At 38.6% G+C, this 22,374-nt stretch overlaps 1 protein-coding gene across 5 annotated transcripts in view; it reads right to left on the bottom strand.

The window, feature by feature from the left end:
* The window catches only part of SLC35D2 (solute carrier family 35 member D2), a 53,939-nt gene that overhangs the window by 27,114 nt on the left and 4,451 nt on the right, over positions 1-22,374 (bottom strand). For 4 of the 5 annotated variants that reach the window (XM_022558902.3, XM_089913014.1, XM_022558903.3 and 1 more), the window contains exons 2-4: positions 10,094-10,127; positions 8,082-8,168; positions 1,267-1,334 (exon numbers count right to left, since the gene is read on the bottom strand). In XM_022558902.3, the coding sequence (XP_022414610.1) occupies positions 1,267-1,334; positions 8,082-8,168; positions 10,094-10,127 (189 nt within the window). The remainder of the gene's footprint in view (positions 1-1,266; positions 1,335-8,081; positions 8,169-10,093; positions 10,128-22,374) is intronic. The other variant, XM_022558904.3, reaches the window with a different exon arrangement.

Raw genomic sequence — 22,374 nt, 5'->3', positions numbered from 1 at the left:
ATCAAGCCTCTAGGACCAACTACCAGTCTATGGAAAATAGGGGAGAGAGAGAAACATACTACATGACACCACGTATAAGCAATCTTCCTTCCTTCCTCCTCAGTCTCACTTGCTGAAAGCCCCCACAGCACCCAAGAAGCCTTCATCTTACCTCTTCTGCTATGCATGTAGAGAAGTGTTGAAGAACACTTGTAATAAAGATGTTTGTAAGATCACTAAAACAAGAAGGCCTCATCTGCGAGGCAGAGACCCCCAGTGCGGCTGGGCAGCTATGAGGGTAACTGAAGGCATCCCCACGCTGCAGGTGGGCTCAGAGACAGGGCAAGAGGATATGTAGCAACACAGCAATAGCACCTACCACAGGGTGTTTTAATACAAATTTAAGACAATTAAGGAAAATTGCCTGTCCTAATCCCAGAAGGAAACAACAAAACAACTAAAATATGTAACTAAAAACAGTATTGGACATTTTGTTTTTCACAACAACCACAATCTGTCCTTTCCAAACAAGAGTGAAAGGCAACAGGCCTAATTTCACATTTCTCAGTTTTATATGTACTTTCTCCTTCTGGTCTACCTCCTACCTGCCACTTTTCTTCTCTCCCTATACAAACAGGTTTCCTTCCATTTCTGTCACTCTTTGGTCAGACTTTATTTTCCCATTATTCACATCTTTTTCATAAGGTTTGTCACCCTAATGTGTGTTCATTAGTCTACATATTTCACACCACGTTTTCCAATTTATAGGATGACTTGGTCTTTGTACACTTCTATTTTCATTTTTGCAATGACTTTTAACAGAGTAGTCAAAGGACCATAAAATAAATGCAAATGCAGATTTCAGAAGTATATATCACATACGTGAAAATAACGTCTGTCATTTATTTTTCCTTGTACCAAGGCTGACCTACACCAAATCTGACAGAATATTCCTGCTTTTATAAAACTGTGATGAAACCAAAAGTTACACAGAACCATATTCGTATAAATGAATCTTTCTGAATAAATCATACCTTCTCTATCTTGATTTCTATAGATCTCACATTCTATCTTCAGACTTGAACATAAAGAAAAATATATCAGCTTTTTAACATTTCTAAAGCATTATCAAATTAAATTCAAAACTCTACCTTATTTTCTTAAATTATGGAATATTATTGTCTTCTATATGTAGCCCAAGCAATATCTTGAAAAATCAAAGCTGGTCTTTGTGACACTAAAAGCAAACGAGTGAAGACTCTGATCAACCATTAACCTGCACTCTACCTTAATTTACTTGTGCTTGATAATCCACTTATGTGGTTTCCAATGTAGAGGAGAGGCAGAGGGAACAGCTTCAATAAAAAAAGAAAGAATATTTGGTTAGTACTCCAATAACATTTTCTTTCATATATAAAAATGGTGACATTCACTCCCCATCAGTAAGCAAATCATTCTGAGTTCCTTTCCTTGCAATGACTATATTTTCCAGAATCCAGAACACATCATGACTTTCTCCATGTGATCAAAAAATAGGTAGGTAGGAAGTGATATCCATAATCATGGTGGTGGTGTGGAGGCTGGATAGAAATGGAAATCTTGACCTTGTCCACATTAGTAGACTATTTCCCTAAAAGAAAGCTCTGAACAAGCACCTCTCTTAGGTGGAGACCCCTAGCCAGGTTGGTGAGTTGAGGATGGGTGTTTATCGCTTATAAACTATATAAATATAGTTTATGAATGAGATTCAGAAGGCCATTGAAAAAGTGTGCAAACTTCTGTTATCTATGCATATATGCACTTTTCTGGACAAAGGCAAAGGTCTATATCCCATTGATGTGTCACACAGTTGGTGACACTTTCAAAAAGTTCTGTATACTGGCCACATTACTTTGGAGTTACTTTATTTGTTTTAAAGGCCTAGAATAATTAAATATCTACCAAGGTTAAACAATGTAGCTTGTACTTGAATTAGGTTTACCGAGCTCTGAGCTCCTGAATTATTTTCTGATTGTTAAGAGAAATATTATTCAGAACACACTGAAAAAGAGACAAAATGTAACACCTAGTCTTCCATAAACGAAAAAAAAATCCCTTCATAAGCTCATATGATAACTTTTAAGAACTTTTTAACTAATATAATACTCCATAGCTATCAAGATGAGTCCAACATTTCTTTTTCCACTAAAAAGACACTAAGCGTGCAACTCAGATATCTTTTGAAAGATACGCGCAGGCTCAGCGGCCATGGCTCACAGGCCCAGCCGCTCCGCGGCATGTGGGATCTTCCTGGACCGGGGCACGAACCCGTGTCCCCTGCATCGGCAGGCGGACTCTCAGCCACTGCGCCACCAGGGAAGCCCCTTTTGAAAGATTTTTAAATACTATGTGTCATCTGCAAAAAAGTTACAGAATTTCTTTATTAGGAAATTTGCTCAAGAAACATAAGCAGGATAATAGAGCCAGGCCCTTCCCTTTTATTAATCAACATTGTAAATGAAAAATGTTTGGACCTGCCATATCAGTAAACAAAGGATGTTGCAGCCTGGTGGCTTGATAGCCACTACAGCCCCCCTGAAAGTGAGCTCTGAGGGAACTCAGGATGGAGACAAACGGGCTGCCCACTGCCAAGCCCTCACTGCCAAGCCCTCAGTCACTGCAGTCACCCCCATGGTGCACCCTGAGGAGACTCAGGATGGAAAGGAGGAGGATACTGGTCCCAGATAGCTAAGGTCACATCAAAGGAATAATTTCAATGAGCCCAGACTCTTGCATCTTCCCATACATAGAAAAGCACTGAATTCATTAGCTTGAGATACTATCTGGCTTTCTTTAACTAACAGTAATCTTTTGAAGTTCCAACTACCTGGTCATTTTTGCAAAAACTCCTGTATATGCTGGCCCTTCCCTCACCTCTTTGGAGCAGTCCCTCAGAGCTACCTGAGCTATCCGAGAGGCTGCCTCCTTGGCTTAAGTCCTCGTTTTGTCCGCAAAATAAAACATAATTCTCAACTTTTACGTTGCACATTTTTTTTCAGTCAACAAAATTCTGGTTAACAGTGTACAACTGACTCAACAATCACACAGCTGGTGATATTACAACTTTAGAGGTTCTTAGGTGTTGAAGAGAATCAGTTGCCCCTATTTCCATATACAATTCAAAATAAAGACAGTACTGACTTCTAGTTTCTGGTAACCATGGGCTAAATTATTTGTGCTAATTCCCCTGCTGATTAATCAATGCGTTAATTAATCAACTTTATAATCTGATAAGTTAGCTATGCCTGTTTTGAATTCCAGGGGAACACTAAAAGAACTGAAACAGAGGAGTTCCACTGTGCATAATTAAACACTATAATTCACCAGTAAGATTTAACTAATTTAAAATTTTAGGCACCTATGGGAATTCCCTGGAGGTCCAGTGGTTAGGGCTCTGCACTTCCACTGCAAGGGGCACGGGTTCTATCTCTGGTCGAGAAACTAAGATCCCAAATGCCGCGAGGTGCAATCAAAAAAAAAAAAAATTTAGGCACCTAATCATACAGCCTCAAAATACATAAAACAAAACAAAAAACCTGGCAGAAATACCAAGAGAAACAGACTGTAGCAATATCTCTCTTCTCACATACTCTTAAAATGTGACTTTGACACTCCCTTCCATCCAGAGGTAGTGTCTATGTCCCTACAGCAAAAGGCAACTGGAACACAGGAAAAAGGCATCTCAAAAAAACCTACAGCAAACAATACACTTAATGACGAATATTAAGTTTCCCCTCTGAGATCAGACAAAAATGCCATTTCCATTTCTATCAACATTGCACTGTAGGTCCTGTGCTATACAGTATGGCAAGTAAAAGAAGTGAAAGTTAGAATGTTGCAGATACAAAGACAATATACAAAAGAAAGATAAAAATATGTACCTGAGAAGTGGAATATGTCCTGCCATATCAGTAAACAAAGGATGTCACAGTCACCAGCCATTGCAGCCACGACCTTTGCAGCCACAGCCTATGGTGAGCTGGTGAGCCCTGAGGAAACTCAGGATATGAAAACAAAGGATACTGGTCCCAGATAGCTGAGATGCATATCAAAGGAATGATTTCAGTGATCCCAGACTCTTGCATCTTCCCATATATAGAAAAGCTCTAAATTCCTTAAGTTGACATATCCGGTTTTCTTTAATTAACAATAATCTTTTGACATTCAGACCACCTGCCCTTTGTTGCAAAACTCCTATATGTCCTGGCTCCTCACCTCACCTCCTCAGAGCACTTCTCTCACAGTTACCTGAGATGCTGCCTCCCAGGCTTGAAGTACTAAAAGTTCCTGCCGTATAAAACATAACTCTCAACTTTCACATTGTGAATAATTTTTTAGTGGATATACTTCTAACTTTCCAAATAATCTGGGGGTGTTTTGGCCATGCCACGCAGCATGCAGGATCTTAGTTCCCTGACCAGGGATCAAACCTGTGCCCCCTGCAATGGAAGCATGGAGTCCTAACCACTGGACCGCCAGGGGAGTCCCCTGTTTTTAAAAGATACATGCAATAGCAAAAAAAAAAAAAAAAAAAAAAAAAGACGTACCTCAGAACAAATCTAACAAAAACTGTTAGAACTCTATAGAGAAAATTATAAAACTTTACTGAGGGCAGTTAAAGAAGGGGTATGTATACCATGTACATGGATTGAAAGATTCAATACTTTAAAGATGTCAACTCATTCCAAATTGCTTTAGAGCTTCAATGCAATTCCAGTCAAAATCCCAAAAGGTTATTTTTCATGAAACTTGAAACCTGCTTCTAATATTCACATAAAAATGTGAAGAACCAAGAAGTTAGGAGGAAAGACTTGCTCTACCAGATAGCAAGGCTTTGCATAAAGCAATAGTAATTACAACTGTGAGGTAATGGGGCAGAAACACAAATAGACAAATGAAAAAGCATGGAGAGCTTAGTAATATATGTGAACAACAGTACCATGATATAAGTGGCACAATATTAAGGATAAACTTTTCAGTTGAGTCTGCGACAAATGAAAAAATAAATGAAATTGTACCATTACCTCACACCATCCACAAAAATCAACTCCAAGCAGATTAAAAACCTAACTCTGAAAAACAATATATCTTTTATCTAGAAAAATATCTTCATAACCTCAGAGTAGGGAAGAATTTCCTAAATAAGGAAAATAGTGATTAATTATTAAGGAAAAGACTGATAAAATTTAACTATTTTAAAATTAAGATTCCTTTTCATGATAAGGAATACATGATAAAGGAATACAACATAAATACATAATAAAGAAAATAAAAAGATATGAAACAGAGCGGGGAAATATATTTGTAATGCTGTATATAACTAACAAGAGGACTATCATTAATATATTTTTTAAAACTCCTACACAAATCAGTAAGAAAAAGACATCAACCCAACAGAAAAATGGGCAAAAGTCTTGAACAAGTATTTCACAAAAGAGGATATCCAAATGGGCACTAAAAAATGAAAAGGCACTCAACCTCATTAATAAACAGGGAAATGCAAATAAAAGCCAAGAAGATGTCATTATGCACCCACCAGATCAGCACAATTTAAAATGACTGGCATACCAAGGATTGGCAAGAATGAGGAGCAATAGGGACCTTCATGCACTTTCGTCAGGAGTAGGAACTGGTACAACCACTTGGGGGAAGAGTTTGCCATTATCTACTCAAGCTGACAATACGCTCACCCTAGGAGTCAGCAGTTTCACTTCTTGATAAGCTTCCCAAAAAACTCACGCACACGTGCTGTTTTGGACTGAATTGTATCTGCTCAAAATTCACATTTTGAACCCCTAGCCCCCAGGTGACTGCATGCGAAGATAGGGCCTTTAAGGAGGTAATTAAGGTTAAATGAGGTAATAAATGTGGGGTCCTAATACAATAGGACTTGTGTCCTTATAAGAAGAGGAAGGGACACCAGGAGTGCATAGGCACAGAGTAAAGGCCACATGAGGTCACAGTGAGAAGGCAGCTGTCTATATGCCAAGGAGAGAACTCTCATCAGAAACCAACCCTGTTGGCACCTTGATCTTGGACTTCCAGCCTCCGGAAGTGTGAGAAAATAAATTTCTGTTAAGCCACCTAGTCTGTGGTATTTTGTTATGGGAGCCTTAGGTGACTAATACTTGTGCACCAAGATCCAGCTATCAGTATGTTCAGAACAGTACTTTTTATTTTTCTAGGGCCCAAACTAGAAACAACCCCAATTACCATAAACAGTAAAACAGATAAATAAATTGTAATATATTTATACAATGAAAATAAAAGAATACGGCTACACACAACAATGTGGATGAATCTTACCAACATAATATTAAGTGAAAGAAGCAAGATACAAAAGAGTATACAGAGTTTAATTCTCTTTATATAACATCCAAAAATAGGCAAACCTAAACTACATAATTCAAGGATACATACAAATTTAGAAAACTTACAAAGAAAGCAAGAAAATTATTAATACAAAAGTCAGAATAGTGGGTAAAGAAGGACTTTGTGATCCCATCTCATGACGTAGGTAATGATTACAAGGGTAATTATTCATTCAACTACACAGTCATGTATGATGCCTTTTTTCCTATGTCTAGATCATATTTCACAATTGTTCAAAGTATTTAAAAATTATAAGCTAAGTGTAAGCAAGCCCAACAATATTCTGATTTTTCTTTTGATGATTGGGTTAATATCTTTCCTATACTTCAATATTTTGTTTTTCTCTTTTTGTGGATGTCCCTGATTATTGATGCAGTAAGCATGTGCTTAGTCGACCTGATGAATAATCCAGAGCTAGATGCCAGTGTTTTTCCAGGCCTGAGAGACATGACAGTGAACAAACCATGTGAGGTCCTCACTCTCAAGGAACTGCAGTCTGATTTAACCTCCCTAAATCCAAAAAATGTCACCATGATCGATTTAATACCACCTGTCGTATGGGATTGCTCTAGGAATTAAATGTCTGGCCTCATGCATGTCACCCAGCAACTGTACAATAAAAGTTAGTTCCGGAGCAGCCGCAAGGCACAGGGATATTAGCTCGGTGCTTTGTGACAGCCTGGAGGGGTGGGATAGGGAGAGTGGGAGGGAGGGAGACGCAAGAGGGAAGACATATGGGAACATATGTATATGTATGGCTGATTCGCTTTGTTATAAAGCAGAAACTAACACACAATTGTAAAGCAATTATACCCCAATAAAGATGTTTAAAAAAAAAAAAAAAAAAGTTAGTTCCGGGCTTCCCTGGTGGCGCAGTGGTTGAGAGTCCGCCTGCCGATGCAGGGGACACGGGTTCGTGCCCCGGTCCGGGAAGATCCCACATGCCGCGGGGCGGCTGGGCCCGTGAGCCATGGCCGCTGAGCCTGTGCGTCCGGAGCCTGTACTCCGCAACGGGAGAGGCCACAACAGTGAGAGAGGCCCGCGTACCGCAAAAAAAAAAAAAAAAAAAGTTAGTTCCATTCCACATTCCCAGGAAGGAATGACAGTTCTCATGTTTCTAGTTCCACCGTGGAAAAAAAACTACGTATATCAAAATGTGTTTATTCATCATTCTACTCACAACTGTTATCAATCCAAGCTAAAAATGAAAATTTAAAACAGGGATCAACAAATTGGGAGGGCCCAAGAGATAAATCTAACCCATCTTTTATTTATGCAAATAGTTTTATTAGAACACAACTACACCGATTCATTTATATATGTATCATCTACAGCTGCTTTCATGGTGCAGAGCTGAATAGCTGCAGCAGAGATGGTCTGGCCCATAAAGCCTAATTATTTGCTATCTGGTCGTTTACCAGATAAGCTTGCCAATTCCTATTAGAAAGCTTTGTCATTTCAGAAGACACATAGTATTCATTTAATATCCATTGCTAAGCACATACTTTTACTAGTATTATGTTACATTAGTGGACCGCTGAATGATATGAAACCTTTATTAAGAAGTTTCTACCCATTGCCAACAGGAAGCACATGTGTATAGAAATGGACCTGTACTCTTAAGATCACTTTGTAATTCTATAGCATTTCTACATCTTCCATCATAGCTATATGTACTTTCCATCACATACCTTAATAGGAATTTTCTTGTCAAAATCAGGGAAGTGAATTACTTTATTTAGCTTGGACACATATAGTATCATTATGGTAACTGCCATCTAAAGAAAAGGGAAAAGAAAAACTTCAGCAAAATATCTGGAAAGACTATGTGAGGTACAAATACATCATCAAAAGAAAAGAGATTCACCAAAAATATATATATATCTGAAAAGTCCATTTTCTGGGTTCCAAAAAACCTATTATTCCTTGAAATATTAAAATTGTTTTTCTTGCCACCATATAGATTGCACCAGAACTATAGGCAAAAAGTATAACATCAAATATAACGTATACACGATATCTCAAGGGGCTCAAGGAACGACAACAGTGGGAAAAAGGAACGGTGTCCCCAAAACTGACCAGAGTGACCACAGTCGGTGAGGCTGCTTGTCGATCCTAGACCATCCTTCCTATGTACTGAGCATATATATGGTCACCTTACCCCAGAAAGTAAGTGTGGGGATGAAAGGAAGGGGGAAGGGAGGCAAACTCCACACATAAACATATTTTGTAAAGTATAATGTTTCTATAACACAAAAGTCAAATTAAGAGGAAAACAAACTTTAAAAGGGATTTATTTTTCTCTCCAATCTAGCCGGTGTTGCAAAAACATCTCATTCAAATGCTATTAATCTGGATTACACCAGGTATATCAGAAATACTCCAGATTATTATTATAAAATAAAAAGTTTTAATATCATCTTTCTACACACATTTTAGAACTTACTTTTCTCCACATTAGGATGCAAAAATTTAAGGTCTCCTTCAAAATGATTATCATCCTAAACCTTGAGCCTGAGTGTACAAACTTAATACTTATAATAGATTTATATAACACAAGCCCACCCTGAATTATAATTGTAGTTTGTATATATGACTTACTTTATAATTCTTACAGAAATTTACCAACACTTGTTTAAAATATTCTGCAATTCAGACTTTTAAAATTTGGTCTGCTGGCTTCTTCCCCCACAAATTGCAAATCATAAACGTTTTTACCTTAATTGAGTACAATCCAGTGAATTTATTTGTCTTGGGCATTACAAAGGGCACATTACCACATATTATTGATCTTTTAAAGTACTTTTTAACATATTTTCACACTGAACCATAAAGATATAAATTTTTTGACCTTAAGGAAAGATATTGTTTCCTCATGATTTTTTTCTCCCTAAAATGATGTGCAAAGAGTACCTTATTAGCGAAACGTTTAACTAGAATAATGTTTAATCATATAAATTCCAGATTCACAATTTAAAATTTAGTTAACAGATACAATTTTTATAATTTTAAGTTTTTCTCCTTATAGACTAAAGGAAAACGAAAACAAAAAAACTTTGGTGCCTGTGTTACCACGTGCCTACTAGAAATCATCAGCATATGACCAAAAAAGTAAAAGAGCCACAAATTAATATTAACAGAAAATTTCAGAAACAGCCAAATGGGGTAAGTTTGAAAGTTTATCCAAGTTTGTCCTTACACTTGAGAACAAACATCACAAACTTCAGGAAGGAAAGTGCAAACATGTTTTGTTTGGCCTGTAGAGAGTTTTATGAAAATATGAATCTGTTGCCACCATTTACAAATTAGGGGGTTTGATGTAAAAATTAGATTTCCCTGATCCCTAGTGGGCCTCACCTCATCTCCCTAACCTTTTTCTTCTCAGGCACAGTGGCTTAAACTGTGTGCACTCATCTGTTACCCAGCAGACCTTGGAGGCTTTCAGTCTGCTGCCCCCTTGCTTTAGAGTAATTAAATTCTATTAAGGAAGTTAAAATTAGTTGTTTTTTCCTACAAATACAACTGCTCCTAAATTGTAAAATGAAATAAGATGTGTGTCAATACTTCATGTTGTTTCACCAAAAGTACCATGGTCCTCTGCCAGCTGAACAAGTTCGTAAATCACAGTCTTAAACAAAAGCACTTAAAATTTCATGATGTGTACTGACAACTAATTAAGAGGGTAATTTTTTTTTTCACTTACCTGTCCAATTCCAAGAACAACTGGTGATGGGAAACTACAAAAAATATAGAATAACAAATAATATTAGCAACTGATAAAAAAGTTGAAGACAATATACAATACATAATGATAGGAGTTATTAAAAAGTCTTAGACTTTTTTTTCAGTCTTAGTGAAATTGTCAAATTTGTTCACTTTTCGTTTGTTCATTTCTTTTCCATTTTTTAAACTGATCATTGCTAAACTTGGCAAACTTCTATTGCCCCTTGAGGCAGACTGTCATATTAACAAACAACACAATTGTATATGTAGAAAGCTAAAGTAATCTGGGGATAAATTACTAGAAATAATAAATAACTTTAGCAAGGTTACTGGATACAAGATGAACACACGAAAAAAATCATTTCTATGTCTATATATCATAAAAACACAAAGAACATAAAATTTTAAAGGTATTCATTTACAATAGCACCCAAAAAACATCAAATAACACTAACTGGGTATTTTATGGTAATAAGGAATTATTTTTACTTTTTTAGGCATGAAATAATATTGGGGTGGTAGGGTTTTTTTTTTAACAAAAAAGTCCCTCTTATCTTTCAGAAATTCATATTGAAATGCATATGACAATACATTTTTAATTTGCTTCAAAATAATCTTGGGGGAGAGGTTGGGATTGAGAGGAGGAGTGATATAAATTTAACAAGGTTGTTGAAACTGGATGATGGCTACATGGAGATTCATCATACAGTTTTCCTTTTTTCAAAATAATATACCCAGGTACAAATCTAATAAAAGATTTCCAAGAAATACCTCTACATAGAAAACTATAAATCAATATTTAAAAAATTAAAGAAGCCCTAAATAAATTTCATGGATTAGAATCAATATTGCAGTGAACCATTATCCACAAACTGACCTATAAAATCAAATCTCTCTGTAAAAACACAAGCAAGTATTTTGTGGAAACTGACTGATCCTAAGACTGAATGCAAAGGCAAAAAGCAAACATGATCCAAGATAATCCTGAAGAAAAACAAAGTTGGAGGAATGACTCTACTGGATGCCAGGATTCTTTTTTTTTTTTTTTGGCTGCACCACACTGCATGCAGGGATCCTAGATTCCCGACCAGGGACTGAACCTGTGCCCCGCAGTGGAAGCACGGAGCCCTAACCACTGGACCACCAGAGGAGTCCCCAGGATTCATTTTAAAGTTACAATAAATGAGAGAGTGCGGTATTTGCACAATGATAGTCTAACAGGACAAAGCAAGAGAACACAGATGGGGACAGATACATAGCTTTATGGAAACCTGATTCATGACAAAGATGACCATGCAAGCAGTAGGGAAATGGCCCTAGGTAACTGGAATCAGAATCTTAACCCCTACCTCATACCATACTTAACAAGGCAGCACATCACTTCACCGTGCTCACTCATTTTCCAGCCCTTCACTGGCTCCCAGTCATTCTCTCGGTCCACCAAAAAAGGGGGAATATCACCTAAAAAACCACCACCACCACCACCAACAGCAACACCTCAGCCCTCAATCTGTATGTCAAAGGGAAACATACCTATTTCAGATAGGGTAAGAAAAGAATAAAGAACCAACCTACCTTAACAGAGAAAACTGAATGACTGTCTGGACCAGCACCACTGTGAGAATAAAATGAACTCTAATGGATGCCGGATGTGCCACCCAGACACCGTCTTCTGGACTGAAGCACTCATTCCCCAGTCGCTCAAGAGCAACCTCAGCTGAAGAAAGCTGCCTTGCCAATAGCAACCCCACTGCCTGAGAGCAGCCTGTGTTCCAAGCCTGTGTGTCTGTGCAGGGGTATAAAAGCCAGGAGCTTTCACCCCAATTCAAGACAACTCTGTAGAGCCCTTCCAGCTCCAGAGGGCCTGGGATCAGGCTTTGTTGTGATAAAGCACAGCCCAGCTTCTCCCTCTACCTAATCCTGCTTCCCTCACTCCCCAACAGGAGTGGGTCCCAAGAGCTCCACCCAGTATACTTCCCCTGTATCTGAGAGTCTCCTTGCCCAGTAATACGACCTGCAACATGAAGCAAAATAATAAAACCACAATATAAACAAACAACAAAACAACAACAACAAAAGGCTTACAGAAGGAAGACAAATAGATCAGCCTAGAAGAGAATATAACACAGAGAGAGAAGCCACCCTTTACAATTGCTTCCAGCTACGGAACACCTTAATAAGAAGATATCAATAAAACAAGAGCTCAAAATTGAGATAACAAAGCAATCAAGTGAGATGAAAAGGGAACCTACAGATCTAAGGAAAGCAACTGAGGATCAAAATAACATAACTGGGGGCTTCCCTGGTGGCGCAGTGGTTGACAATCCGCCTGCCAATGCAGGGGACACGGGTTCGAGCCCTGGTCTGGGAGGATCCCACATACCGCGGAGCAACTAGGCCCGTGAGCCACAACTACTGAGCCTGCGCGTCTGGAGCCTGTGCTCCGCAACAAGAGAGGCTGCGATAGTGAGAGGCCCGCGCACTGTGATGAAAAGTGGCCCCCGCTTGCCACACTAGAGAAAGCCCTCGCACAGAAACGAAGACCCAACACAGCAAAAATAAATTAATTAATTAACAAACTCCTACCCCCAACATCTTCTTTAAAAAACAACAACATAACTGGGGGAGGACCTTCAAGATGGTGGAGGAATAAGACGTGGAGATCACCTTCCTCCCCACAAATACATCAAAAATACATCTACATGTGGAACAACTCGTACAGAACACCTACTGAACGCTGGCAGAAGACATCAGACTTCCCAAAAGGCAAGAAAATCCCCACGCCCCTGGGTAGGGCAAAAGAAAAAAGAAAAAACAGAGACAAAAGAATAGGGACGGGACCTGCACCAATGGGAGGGAGCTGTGAAGGAGGAAAAGTTTCCACACACTAGGAAGGCCCTTCACTGGTGGGGACGGGGGGGTGGGGGGAAGCTTCGCAGCCATGGAGGAGAGCGCAGCAACAGGGATGCAGAGGGCAAAGCAGAGAGATTCCTGCACAGAGGATCGGTGCCGACCAGCACTCACCAGACCGAGAGGCTTGTCTGCTCACCTGCAGGGGCGGGTGGGGGCTGAGAGCTGAGGCTCAGGATTCGGCGCTTAGATCGCAGGGAGAGGACTGGGGTTGGCTGCGTGAACAAAACCTGAAGGGGGCTAATGCACCATGGCTAGCCAGGAGGGAGTCCGAGAAAAAGGCTGGACTTGCCTAAGAGGCAAGAGACCATTGTTTCCGGGTACGGGAGAAGAGGGGATTCCCTCCCTGTCTGCCCACAGAGGGCAGAGCACTGCCTAAACAAGCTCCAGAGAAAGGCGCAAGCCACAGCTATCAGCGTGGACACCTGACACGGGCATGAAACGCTAACGCTGCTACTGCAGCCACCAAGAAGCCTGTGTGCAAGCACAGGTCACTATCCACACCTCGCCTCCCGGGAGCCTGTGCAGCCCACCACTGCCAGAGTAGTTACAATGTCACGCTGTTACAACGTCACGCTGTTACAATGTCAAGCCAGCCCCTGCCGCTTCAGGCTCACGCCACGTTCCATACCCCTCCCTCCCAACAACCTGAGTGAGCCAGAGGCCCCTAATCAGCGGCTCCTTTAACCCCCTCCTGTCCGAGGGAAGAAAAGACGCCCTCAGAAGACCTCTATGCAGAGGCGGGGCCAAATCCAAAGCTGAACCCCAGGAGCTGTGCAAACAAAGAAGAGAAAGGGAAATCTCTCCCAGCAGCCTCAGGAGCAGCGGATTAAATCTCCATAATCAACTTGATGTACCCTGCATCTCTGGAATACCTGAATAGACAACGAATCATCACAAAATTGAGGTGGTGGACTTTAGGAGCAACTGTACACTTGGGGTTTGCTGTATGCGAATGACTAATTTCTGATTTTTATGATTATCTTAATTTAGTTTTTAATGCTTGTTATAATTGGTGGATTTGTTTATTGGTTTGGTTGCTCTCTTTCTTTTTTTATTACCTTCCTAATTTTAATAATTTTTTATTTTAATAACTTTATTAATTTTATTTATTTTTTTCTTGATTGCTTGCTTTTTTTCCCTCCCTTTTCTTCTGAGCCATGTGGCTGACACTTGGTACTCCAACCAGGTGCCAGGACTGAGCCTCTGAGGTGGGAGAGCCAAGTTCAGGACATTGACCCACCAGCGATCTCCTGGCCCCACATAATATCAATGGGCGAGAGCTCTCCCAGAGATCTCCATCTCAACGCAAAGACCCAGTTCCACTCAACGACTAGCAAGCTCCAGTGCTGGACACCCCATGCCAAACAACTAGCAAGTCATGAACACAACCCTACCCATTAGCAGAGAGGCTGCCTAAAATCATACTAAGTTCACAGATACCCCAAAACACACCACCAGACGTGGTCCTGCCCACCAGAAAGACAAAATCCAGCCTCATCCACCAGAACACAGGCACCAGTCCCCTTCACAAGGAAGCCTCAAGGAGCCACTGAACCAACCTTACCCACTGGGGGCAGACGCCAAAAACTACAGGAACTACGAAACTGCAGCCTGCAAAAAGGAGACACCAAACGCAGTAAGTTAAGCAAAATGAGAAGACAGAGAAATAGGCAGCAGATGAAGGACCGAAGTAAAAATCCACAAGACCAAACAAAGGAAGACGAAATAGGCAGTCTACCTGAAAAAGAATTCAGAGTAATGATAGTAAAGATGATCCAAAATCTTGGAAACAGAACGGAAAAAATACAAGAAACATTTAACAAGGACCTAGAAGAAGTAAAGAGCAAACAAACAATAATGAACAACACAATAAATGAAATTAAAAATACTCTAAAAGGAATCAATAGCACAATAAGTGAGGCAGAAGAATGGATAAGTGACCTGGAAGATAAAACAGTGGAAATAACTACCACAGAGCAGAATAAAGAAAAAAGAATGAAAAGAATTGAGAACAGTCTCAGAGACCTCGGGGACAACATTAAACGCACCAACATTCAAATTATAGGGGCCCCAGGAGAAGAAGAGAAAAAGAAAGGGACTGAGAAAATATTTTGAAGAGATTATAGTTGAAAACTTCCCTAATATGGGAAAGGAAAGACTCAATCAAGTCCAGGAAGTTCAGAGAGTCCCATACAGAATAAATCCAAGGAGAAACATGCCAAGACACATATTAATCAAACTATCAAAAATTAAATACAAAGAAAAATATTAAAAGCAGCAAGGGAAAAGCAACAAATAACATACAAGGGAATCCCCAGAAGGTTAACAGCTGATCGTTCAGCAGAAACTCTGCAAGCCAGAAGGGAGTGGCAGGACATATTTAAAGTGATGAAAGGGAAAAATCTATAACCAAGATTACTCTACCCAGCAAGGATCTCATTCAGATTCAATGGAGAAATTAAAACCTTTACAGACAAGCAAAAGCTAAGAGAATCCATCACCACCAAACCAGCTTTACAACAAATGCTAAAGGAACTTCTCTAGGCAGGAAACACAAGAGAAGGAAAAGACCCACAAAAACAAACCCAAAACAATTAAGAAAATGGTAATAGGAATATATATACTGATAATTACCTTAAATGTAAATGGATTAAATGCTCCAACCAAAAGACATAGACCATCTGAATGGATACAAAAACAAGATCCGTATATATGCTGTCTACAAGAGACCCACTTCAGACCTAGGGACACATACAGACTGAAAGTGAGGGGATGGAAAAAGATATTCCATGCAAATGGAAATCAAAAGAAAGGTGAAGTAGCAATACTCATATCAGATAAAATAGACTTTAAAATAAAGACTGTTACAAGACACAAGGAAGGACACTACAAAATGATCAAGGGATCGATCCAAGAAGATATAACTATTGTAAATATTTATGCACCCAACATAGGAGCACCTCAATACATAAGGCAAATGCTAACAGCCATAAAAGGGGAAATCGACAGTAACACAATAATAGTAGGGGACTTTAACACCCTACTTTCACCAATGGACAGATCATCCAAAATGAAAATAAAAACGGAAACACAAACTTTAAAAGACACAGTAGACCAGATGGACTTAATTGATATTTATAGGACATTCCATCCAAAAACAACAGAATACACTTTCTTCTCAAGAGCACATGGAACATTCTCCAGGATAGATCATATCTTGGCTCACAACTCAAGCCTTGGTAAATTTAGGAAAACTGAAATCGTATCTAGTGTCTTTTCTGACCACAACGCTGTGAGACTACATATCAATTACAGGAAAAAAATCTGTAAAATATACAAACACATGGAGGCTAACAATACACTACTAAATAACCAGGAGATCACTGAAGAAATCAAGAAGAAATCAAAAAATACCTAGAAACAAGTGACAATGAAAACACGGCAACCCAAAACCTACGGGATGCCGCAAAAGCAGTTCTAAGAGGGGAGTTTATAGCAATACAATCCTACCTCAAGAGACAAGAAACACCTCAAATAAACAACCTAATTTTACACCTAAAGCAATTAGAGAAAGACGAACAAAAAAAAACCCAAAGTTAGCGAAAGGAAAGAAAACGTAAAGATCAGATCAGAAATGAATGAAAAAGAAATGAAGGAAACAATAGCAAAGATCAATGAAACTACAAGCTGGTTCTTTGAGAAGATAAAGAAAATTGATAAACCGTTAGCCAGATTCATCAAGAAAAACAGGGAGAAGACTCAATAGAATTAGAAATGAAAAAGGAGAAGTAACAACTGACACTGCAGAAATACAAAGGATCATGGGAGATTAGTACAAGAAACTATATGCCAATAAAATGGAAAACCTAGAAGAAATGGACAAATTCTTAGAAAAGCACAACCTTCTGAAACTGAATCAGGAAGAAACAGTAAATATAAACAGACCAATCACAAGCACTGAAATTGAAACTGTGATTAAAAATCTTCCAACAAACAAAAGCCCAGGACTAGAAGCCTTCACAGGTAAATTCTATCAAACATTTAGAGAAGAGCTAACACCTATCCTTCTCAAACTCTTCCAAAATATAGCAGAGGGAGGAACACTCCCAAACTCATTCTACAAGGCCACCATCACCCTGATACCAAAACCAGACAAAGATGTCACAAAGAAAGGAAACTACAGGCCAATATCACTGATGAGATAGATGCAAAAATCCTCAACAAAATACTAGCAAACAGAATCCAACAGCACATTAAAAGGATGATCAAGTGGGGTTTATCCCAGGAATGCAAGGGTTCTTCAATATACACAAATCAATCAATGTGATACACACCATAGTAACAAACTGAAGGTAAAAACCATATGATAATCTGAATAGATGCAGAAAAAGCTTTCGGCAAAAATTCAACACCCATTTATGATAAAAACCCTCCAGAAAGTAGGCATAGAGGGAACTTACCTCAACATAATAAAGGCCATATAGGACAAACCCACTGCCAACGTCGTTCTCAATGCTGAAAAAGTGAAACCATTTCCTCTAAGATCAGGAACAAGACACGATTGCCCACTCTCACCACTATTATTCAACATAGTTTTGTAAGTTTCAGCCACAGCAATCAGAGAAGAAAAAGAAATCAAAGGAATCCAAATCAGAAAAGAGGAAGCAAAGCTGTCACTGTTTGCAGATGACATGATATTATATGTAGAGAATCCTAAAGATGCTACCAGAAAACTACCTGAGCTAATCAATGAGCTTGGTAAAGTAGCAGGATACAAAATTAATGCACAGAAATCTCTTGCCTTCCTATACACTGATGATGAAAACATCTGAAAGAGAAATTAAGGAAACACTTCCATTCACCATTGCAACAAAAAGAATAAAATACCTAGGAATAAACCTACCTAGGGAGACAAAGACCTGTATGCAGAAAAGTATAAGACACTGATAAAAGAAATTTAAAATGGTACAAACAGAGGGAGAGATATACCATGTTCTTGGATTGGAAGAATCAACATTGTGAAAGTGACTGTACTCCCCAAAGCAATCTACAGATTCAATGCAATCCCTATCAAACTACCACTGGCATTTTGCACAGAACTAGAACAAAAAATTTCATAATTTGTATGGAAACACCAAAGACCCCAAATAACCTAAGCAATCTTGAGAAAGAAAAATAGAGATGGAGGAATCAGGCTCCTGAACCTCAGACTATACTACAAAGCTACAGTAATCAAGACAGTATGGTACTGGCACAAAAACAGTAATGTAGATCAGTGGAACAGGATAGAAAGCCCAGAGATAAACCCATGCACATATGTTCACCATATCTTTGATAAAGGTGGCAAGAATATACAATGGAGAAAAAGCAGCCTCTTCAATAAGTGGTGCTGGGAAAACTGGACAGCCTCTTGTAAAAGAATGAAATTAGAACACTCCCTAACACCATACACAAGAATAAACTCAAAATGGATTAAAGACCTAAATGTAAGGCCAGACACTATAAAACTCTTAGAGAAAAACATAGGCAGAACACTCTATGACATAAATCACAGCAAGATCCTTTTTGACCCACCTCCTAGGGAAATGGAAATAAAAACAAAAATAAATAAATGGGACCTAATGAAACTTAAAAGCTTTTGCACAGCAACGAAACCATAAACAATACGAAAAGACAACCCACAGAATGGGAGAAAATACTTGCAAATGAAGCAACTGACAAAGGATTAATCTCCAGAATATACAAGAAGCTCATGCAGCTCAATATCAAAAAAAAACCCCAATCCATAAATGGGCAGAAGACATAAAGAGACATTTCTCCGAAGAAGATATACAGATTGCCAACAAACACATGAAAGGATGCTCAACATCACTAATCATTGGAGAAATGCAAATCAAAACTACAATGAGATATCATCTCACACCGGTCAGAATGGCCACCATCAAAAAAATCTACAAATAAATGCTGGAGCGGGTGTGGAGAAAAGGGAGCCCTCTTGCACTGTTGGTAGGAATGTAAATTCATACAGCCACTATGGAGAACAGTAAGAGTTTCCTTAAAAAACTAAAAATAGAACTACCATACAACCCAGCAATCCCACTACTGGGCCTGTACCCTGAGAATTCCATAATTCAAAGAGTCATGTACCACAATGTTCATTGCAGCAGTATTTACTATAGCCAGGACACAGAAGCAACCTAAGTGTCCATCAACAGATAAATGGATAAAGAAGATGTGGCTTATATATATATATATATATATACAATATATATATACAATATACAATATATACAATACATACAATATATACAATATATATATATACAATATATATACAATATACAATATATACAATACAATATATATATATACAATGTATATATATACAATGTATATACAATACAGTGGCTCATATATACAATATATACTCAGCCATAAAAAGAAACGAAATTGAGTTATTTGTAGTGAGGTGGATGGACCTAGAGCCTGTCATACAGAGTGAAGTAAGTCAGAAAGAGAAAAACAAATACCATATGCTAACACATATATATGGAATCTAAAAAAAAAAAAAAAGGTTCTGATGAACCTAGGGGCAGGACAGGAATAAAGATGCAGATGTAGAGAATGGACTTGAGGACATGGGGGCAGGGAGGGTAAGCTGGGACGAAGTGATAGAGTAGCATTGACCTATATACACTACCAAATGTAAAATAGATAGCTAGTGGGAAGCAGCCGAATAGCACAGGGAGATCAGCTCAGTGCTTTGTGACCACCTAGATGGGTGGGATAGGGAGTGTGGGAGGGAGACGCAAGAGGGTGGGGATATGGGGATATATGTATACATATAGCTGATTCACTTTTTTATACAGCAGAAACTAACTTAACATTGTAAGGCAATTATACTCCAATAAAGATGTAAGAAAAAACACACATAACTGCCACATGAACCATTTAGAAACAACACAGAACTAAATGGCAACTGCTTTAAACTGAATTACCAAGATGAGGTAATCACAGCGAATGAGTAGGGAAAAGACAAACTCTCAAACATAAACAGATATAGAAGATAGATACCAGCAGAGAGGGCTAATTGCTGTGCTGTTCTCTCAGTAAAGAGAGAAAATGATTAAAAGATAAAAGGCAAATTTGTTTCCTTGACATGGGGAGAATAAGTAAACTCTCCAGATCTAAAAGCACACTTGTTGCAGAAAAAGCTGTTAAGAATATTCAACACGATTAATACAGTAGCCATGAACTCTCCATAAAAATACTACCATACATCAGAATCAACCAATTAGGAATCAAATCAAAATAATGAACTCTGGAATGGGGACACTGTGATAAAAGGGTGCTGACTACTGTATCCATTTAATATGGAACAGATTCAAACAACTGTGGGATTATAATTACACAACAGGATGCTACACTGTAAAAGAAGACATGGAGGGGAGGAAACATGGGAAGAAGTATGCAAATGTCATCATTCATAGCAGAGAAGCCATATATACCATCAGAAATTGAAAAATATATATATTTGAAAGTCAACAATTCTTTTTGTTGAACTCTAATTTCTCTTTTCTCCATTCAATTCAGTTAAACTACATTTCATACGTACATGCAACTTGCAGTCCTCACCTTAAGTAAGCCTTCAAACACAGCCAGCATGACTAACTGTAGCACAGTCCCTCATATGATGCAAGCTGAAGTTTACAGGGTCAGCTATAAAGTGGTCTTGCCAAAAAATGTTTAATCTGAATGTAATCAAGCCTTTAGATCTAACTTTCAGTTTTAAAAACAGAGTAAGTTAAGTGAGACTTCAAAAAATAAATCAGACAACCGATAATATGGGACACTTTACAACACACCTGGCCCAGGCTTTTCAAATACAGTATCAGGGGAAAGAGGTGGAACGGGAGACTTTTCTAGATTAAAATAAACTAAAAAGACATAACTGTATGCGTTGCATGAATTTTGATTGGATCTTGATTCAAATGTTTAAAACAACCATAAAAACATCTTGGGGAATAACTGGAATGATTATAGATTTGGTATTAGATTATTTTAGGAAATTACTGTTAAATTTGTTAGGAACAAAAATGATACTATGTAGGAGAATATCCATATTTCAGGAGAGGCATGTTGAAATATCTGAGTGTAGTGTCATGATGTATGCAGCTTATATTCAATGGTTCAGGGGAAAATGCAAATATAGCAAAATGTTATTTACTGAACCTCAGTGGTATGTGTATGGGTGTTCATTGTACTTTGCTTTCCACTTTTCTGTGTGCTTGAAACTTTTCATAATAAAAAGTGGTGGAGGGACTTAGGTGATCCTCAAAAAATTAAATAATTAAATGAAAGCCCCCCCCCCACTCCATTTCCCACTCCTTTTTGGATTAAAGAAAACAATTTATAAAGAAATGAGTAAATAAGTAGCATCTATAATATATACTTTATATAAAAAGTAATTCAGTCTATTAATCTTTCTCCAATCCATCCATCTATCTAAAAAGATGTCTGAAGTTATTGCCTAATGTCAATTTAGTAATTTTTTAAATTTTACCCTAATATTTTTCTTTTGTTTGAATTCTTTATAATATCACACAGAATGACTTTTCTTCAAAAAAAAATTTCAAAATATTGATTCTAGGTAGTGGGAATATGCAATATTATTACTGTCTTCTTTGTACATTTCTGTATTTAAATAACTCCCGATTTTAACTGAATTATTTTAGGAGTGAATGCAAGGAAGTAAAGACAGTATGTGTGCACAACTCTTTGAAGAGTCGGACTCTGGAAGGAACAGAGAAATGAGCACTCATGTGGATCAAGGGAGGGTTATTTTTGCTTGAGAAACCTAAACATGTTTTAAGCCGGTAGAGAGAGCTTGCTGACGCAGAATAGAGGAGGATGATGAAAGGAGCCGGGAGAAGGGGACATCCAGAAGTGGGGAGCTGGACCTTCCACAGGAACAAGATGCTCCCTCCATCATAGCAGAAAGGGGACATCATCTGACGGTTTCAATTTCCTCAATGAAGTATCAGAGGAGAGTGGAGGATGGGGGTGTGGGAGGTTTCAGGGTAAAAGAGAAAGTGGGAAGGAGTCATTTCTGTGACAAGGAAAGCAATCCCCCAGAAGAAACTAGCAGGTGGTACTAGAGCCGGTTGAGGCTTGTGATCATCAATTCAACATCAACCCAGCCAGTCCGGAAGTGTTTTTTCTCCCAGGACAGTCGGAGCTGCTCAATGCTGAAGGAAGGATGCAGAAGGTAGGCTGTGCAGGACAAGTACCAGCCAAGACGGGAGCTGGAAAGGAGCCTTGTGGCTTCCAGCGCAGGGGCCCTCCTGC

The sequence above is a fragment of the Delphinapterus leucas genome, chromosome 6, assembly GCF_059928025.1.
Source record: "Delphinapterus leucas isolate spDelLeu-1000000601 "Yukka" chromosome 6, BTC_Dleu_Yukka2, whole genome shotgun sequence".
Taxonomy (NCBI): Eukaryota; Metazoa; Chordata; class Mammalia; order Artiodactyla; family Monodontidae; genus Delphinapterus; species Delphinapterus leucas.
The sequence above is the reverse complement of the archived record's forward strand: the minus strand, read 5'-3'. Positions and strand labels throughout refer to the sequence as shown.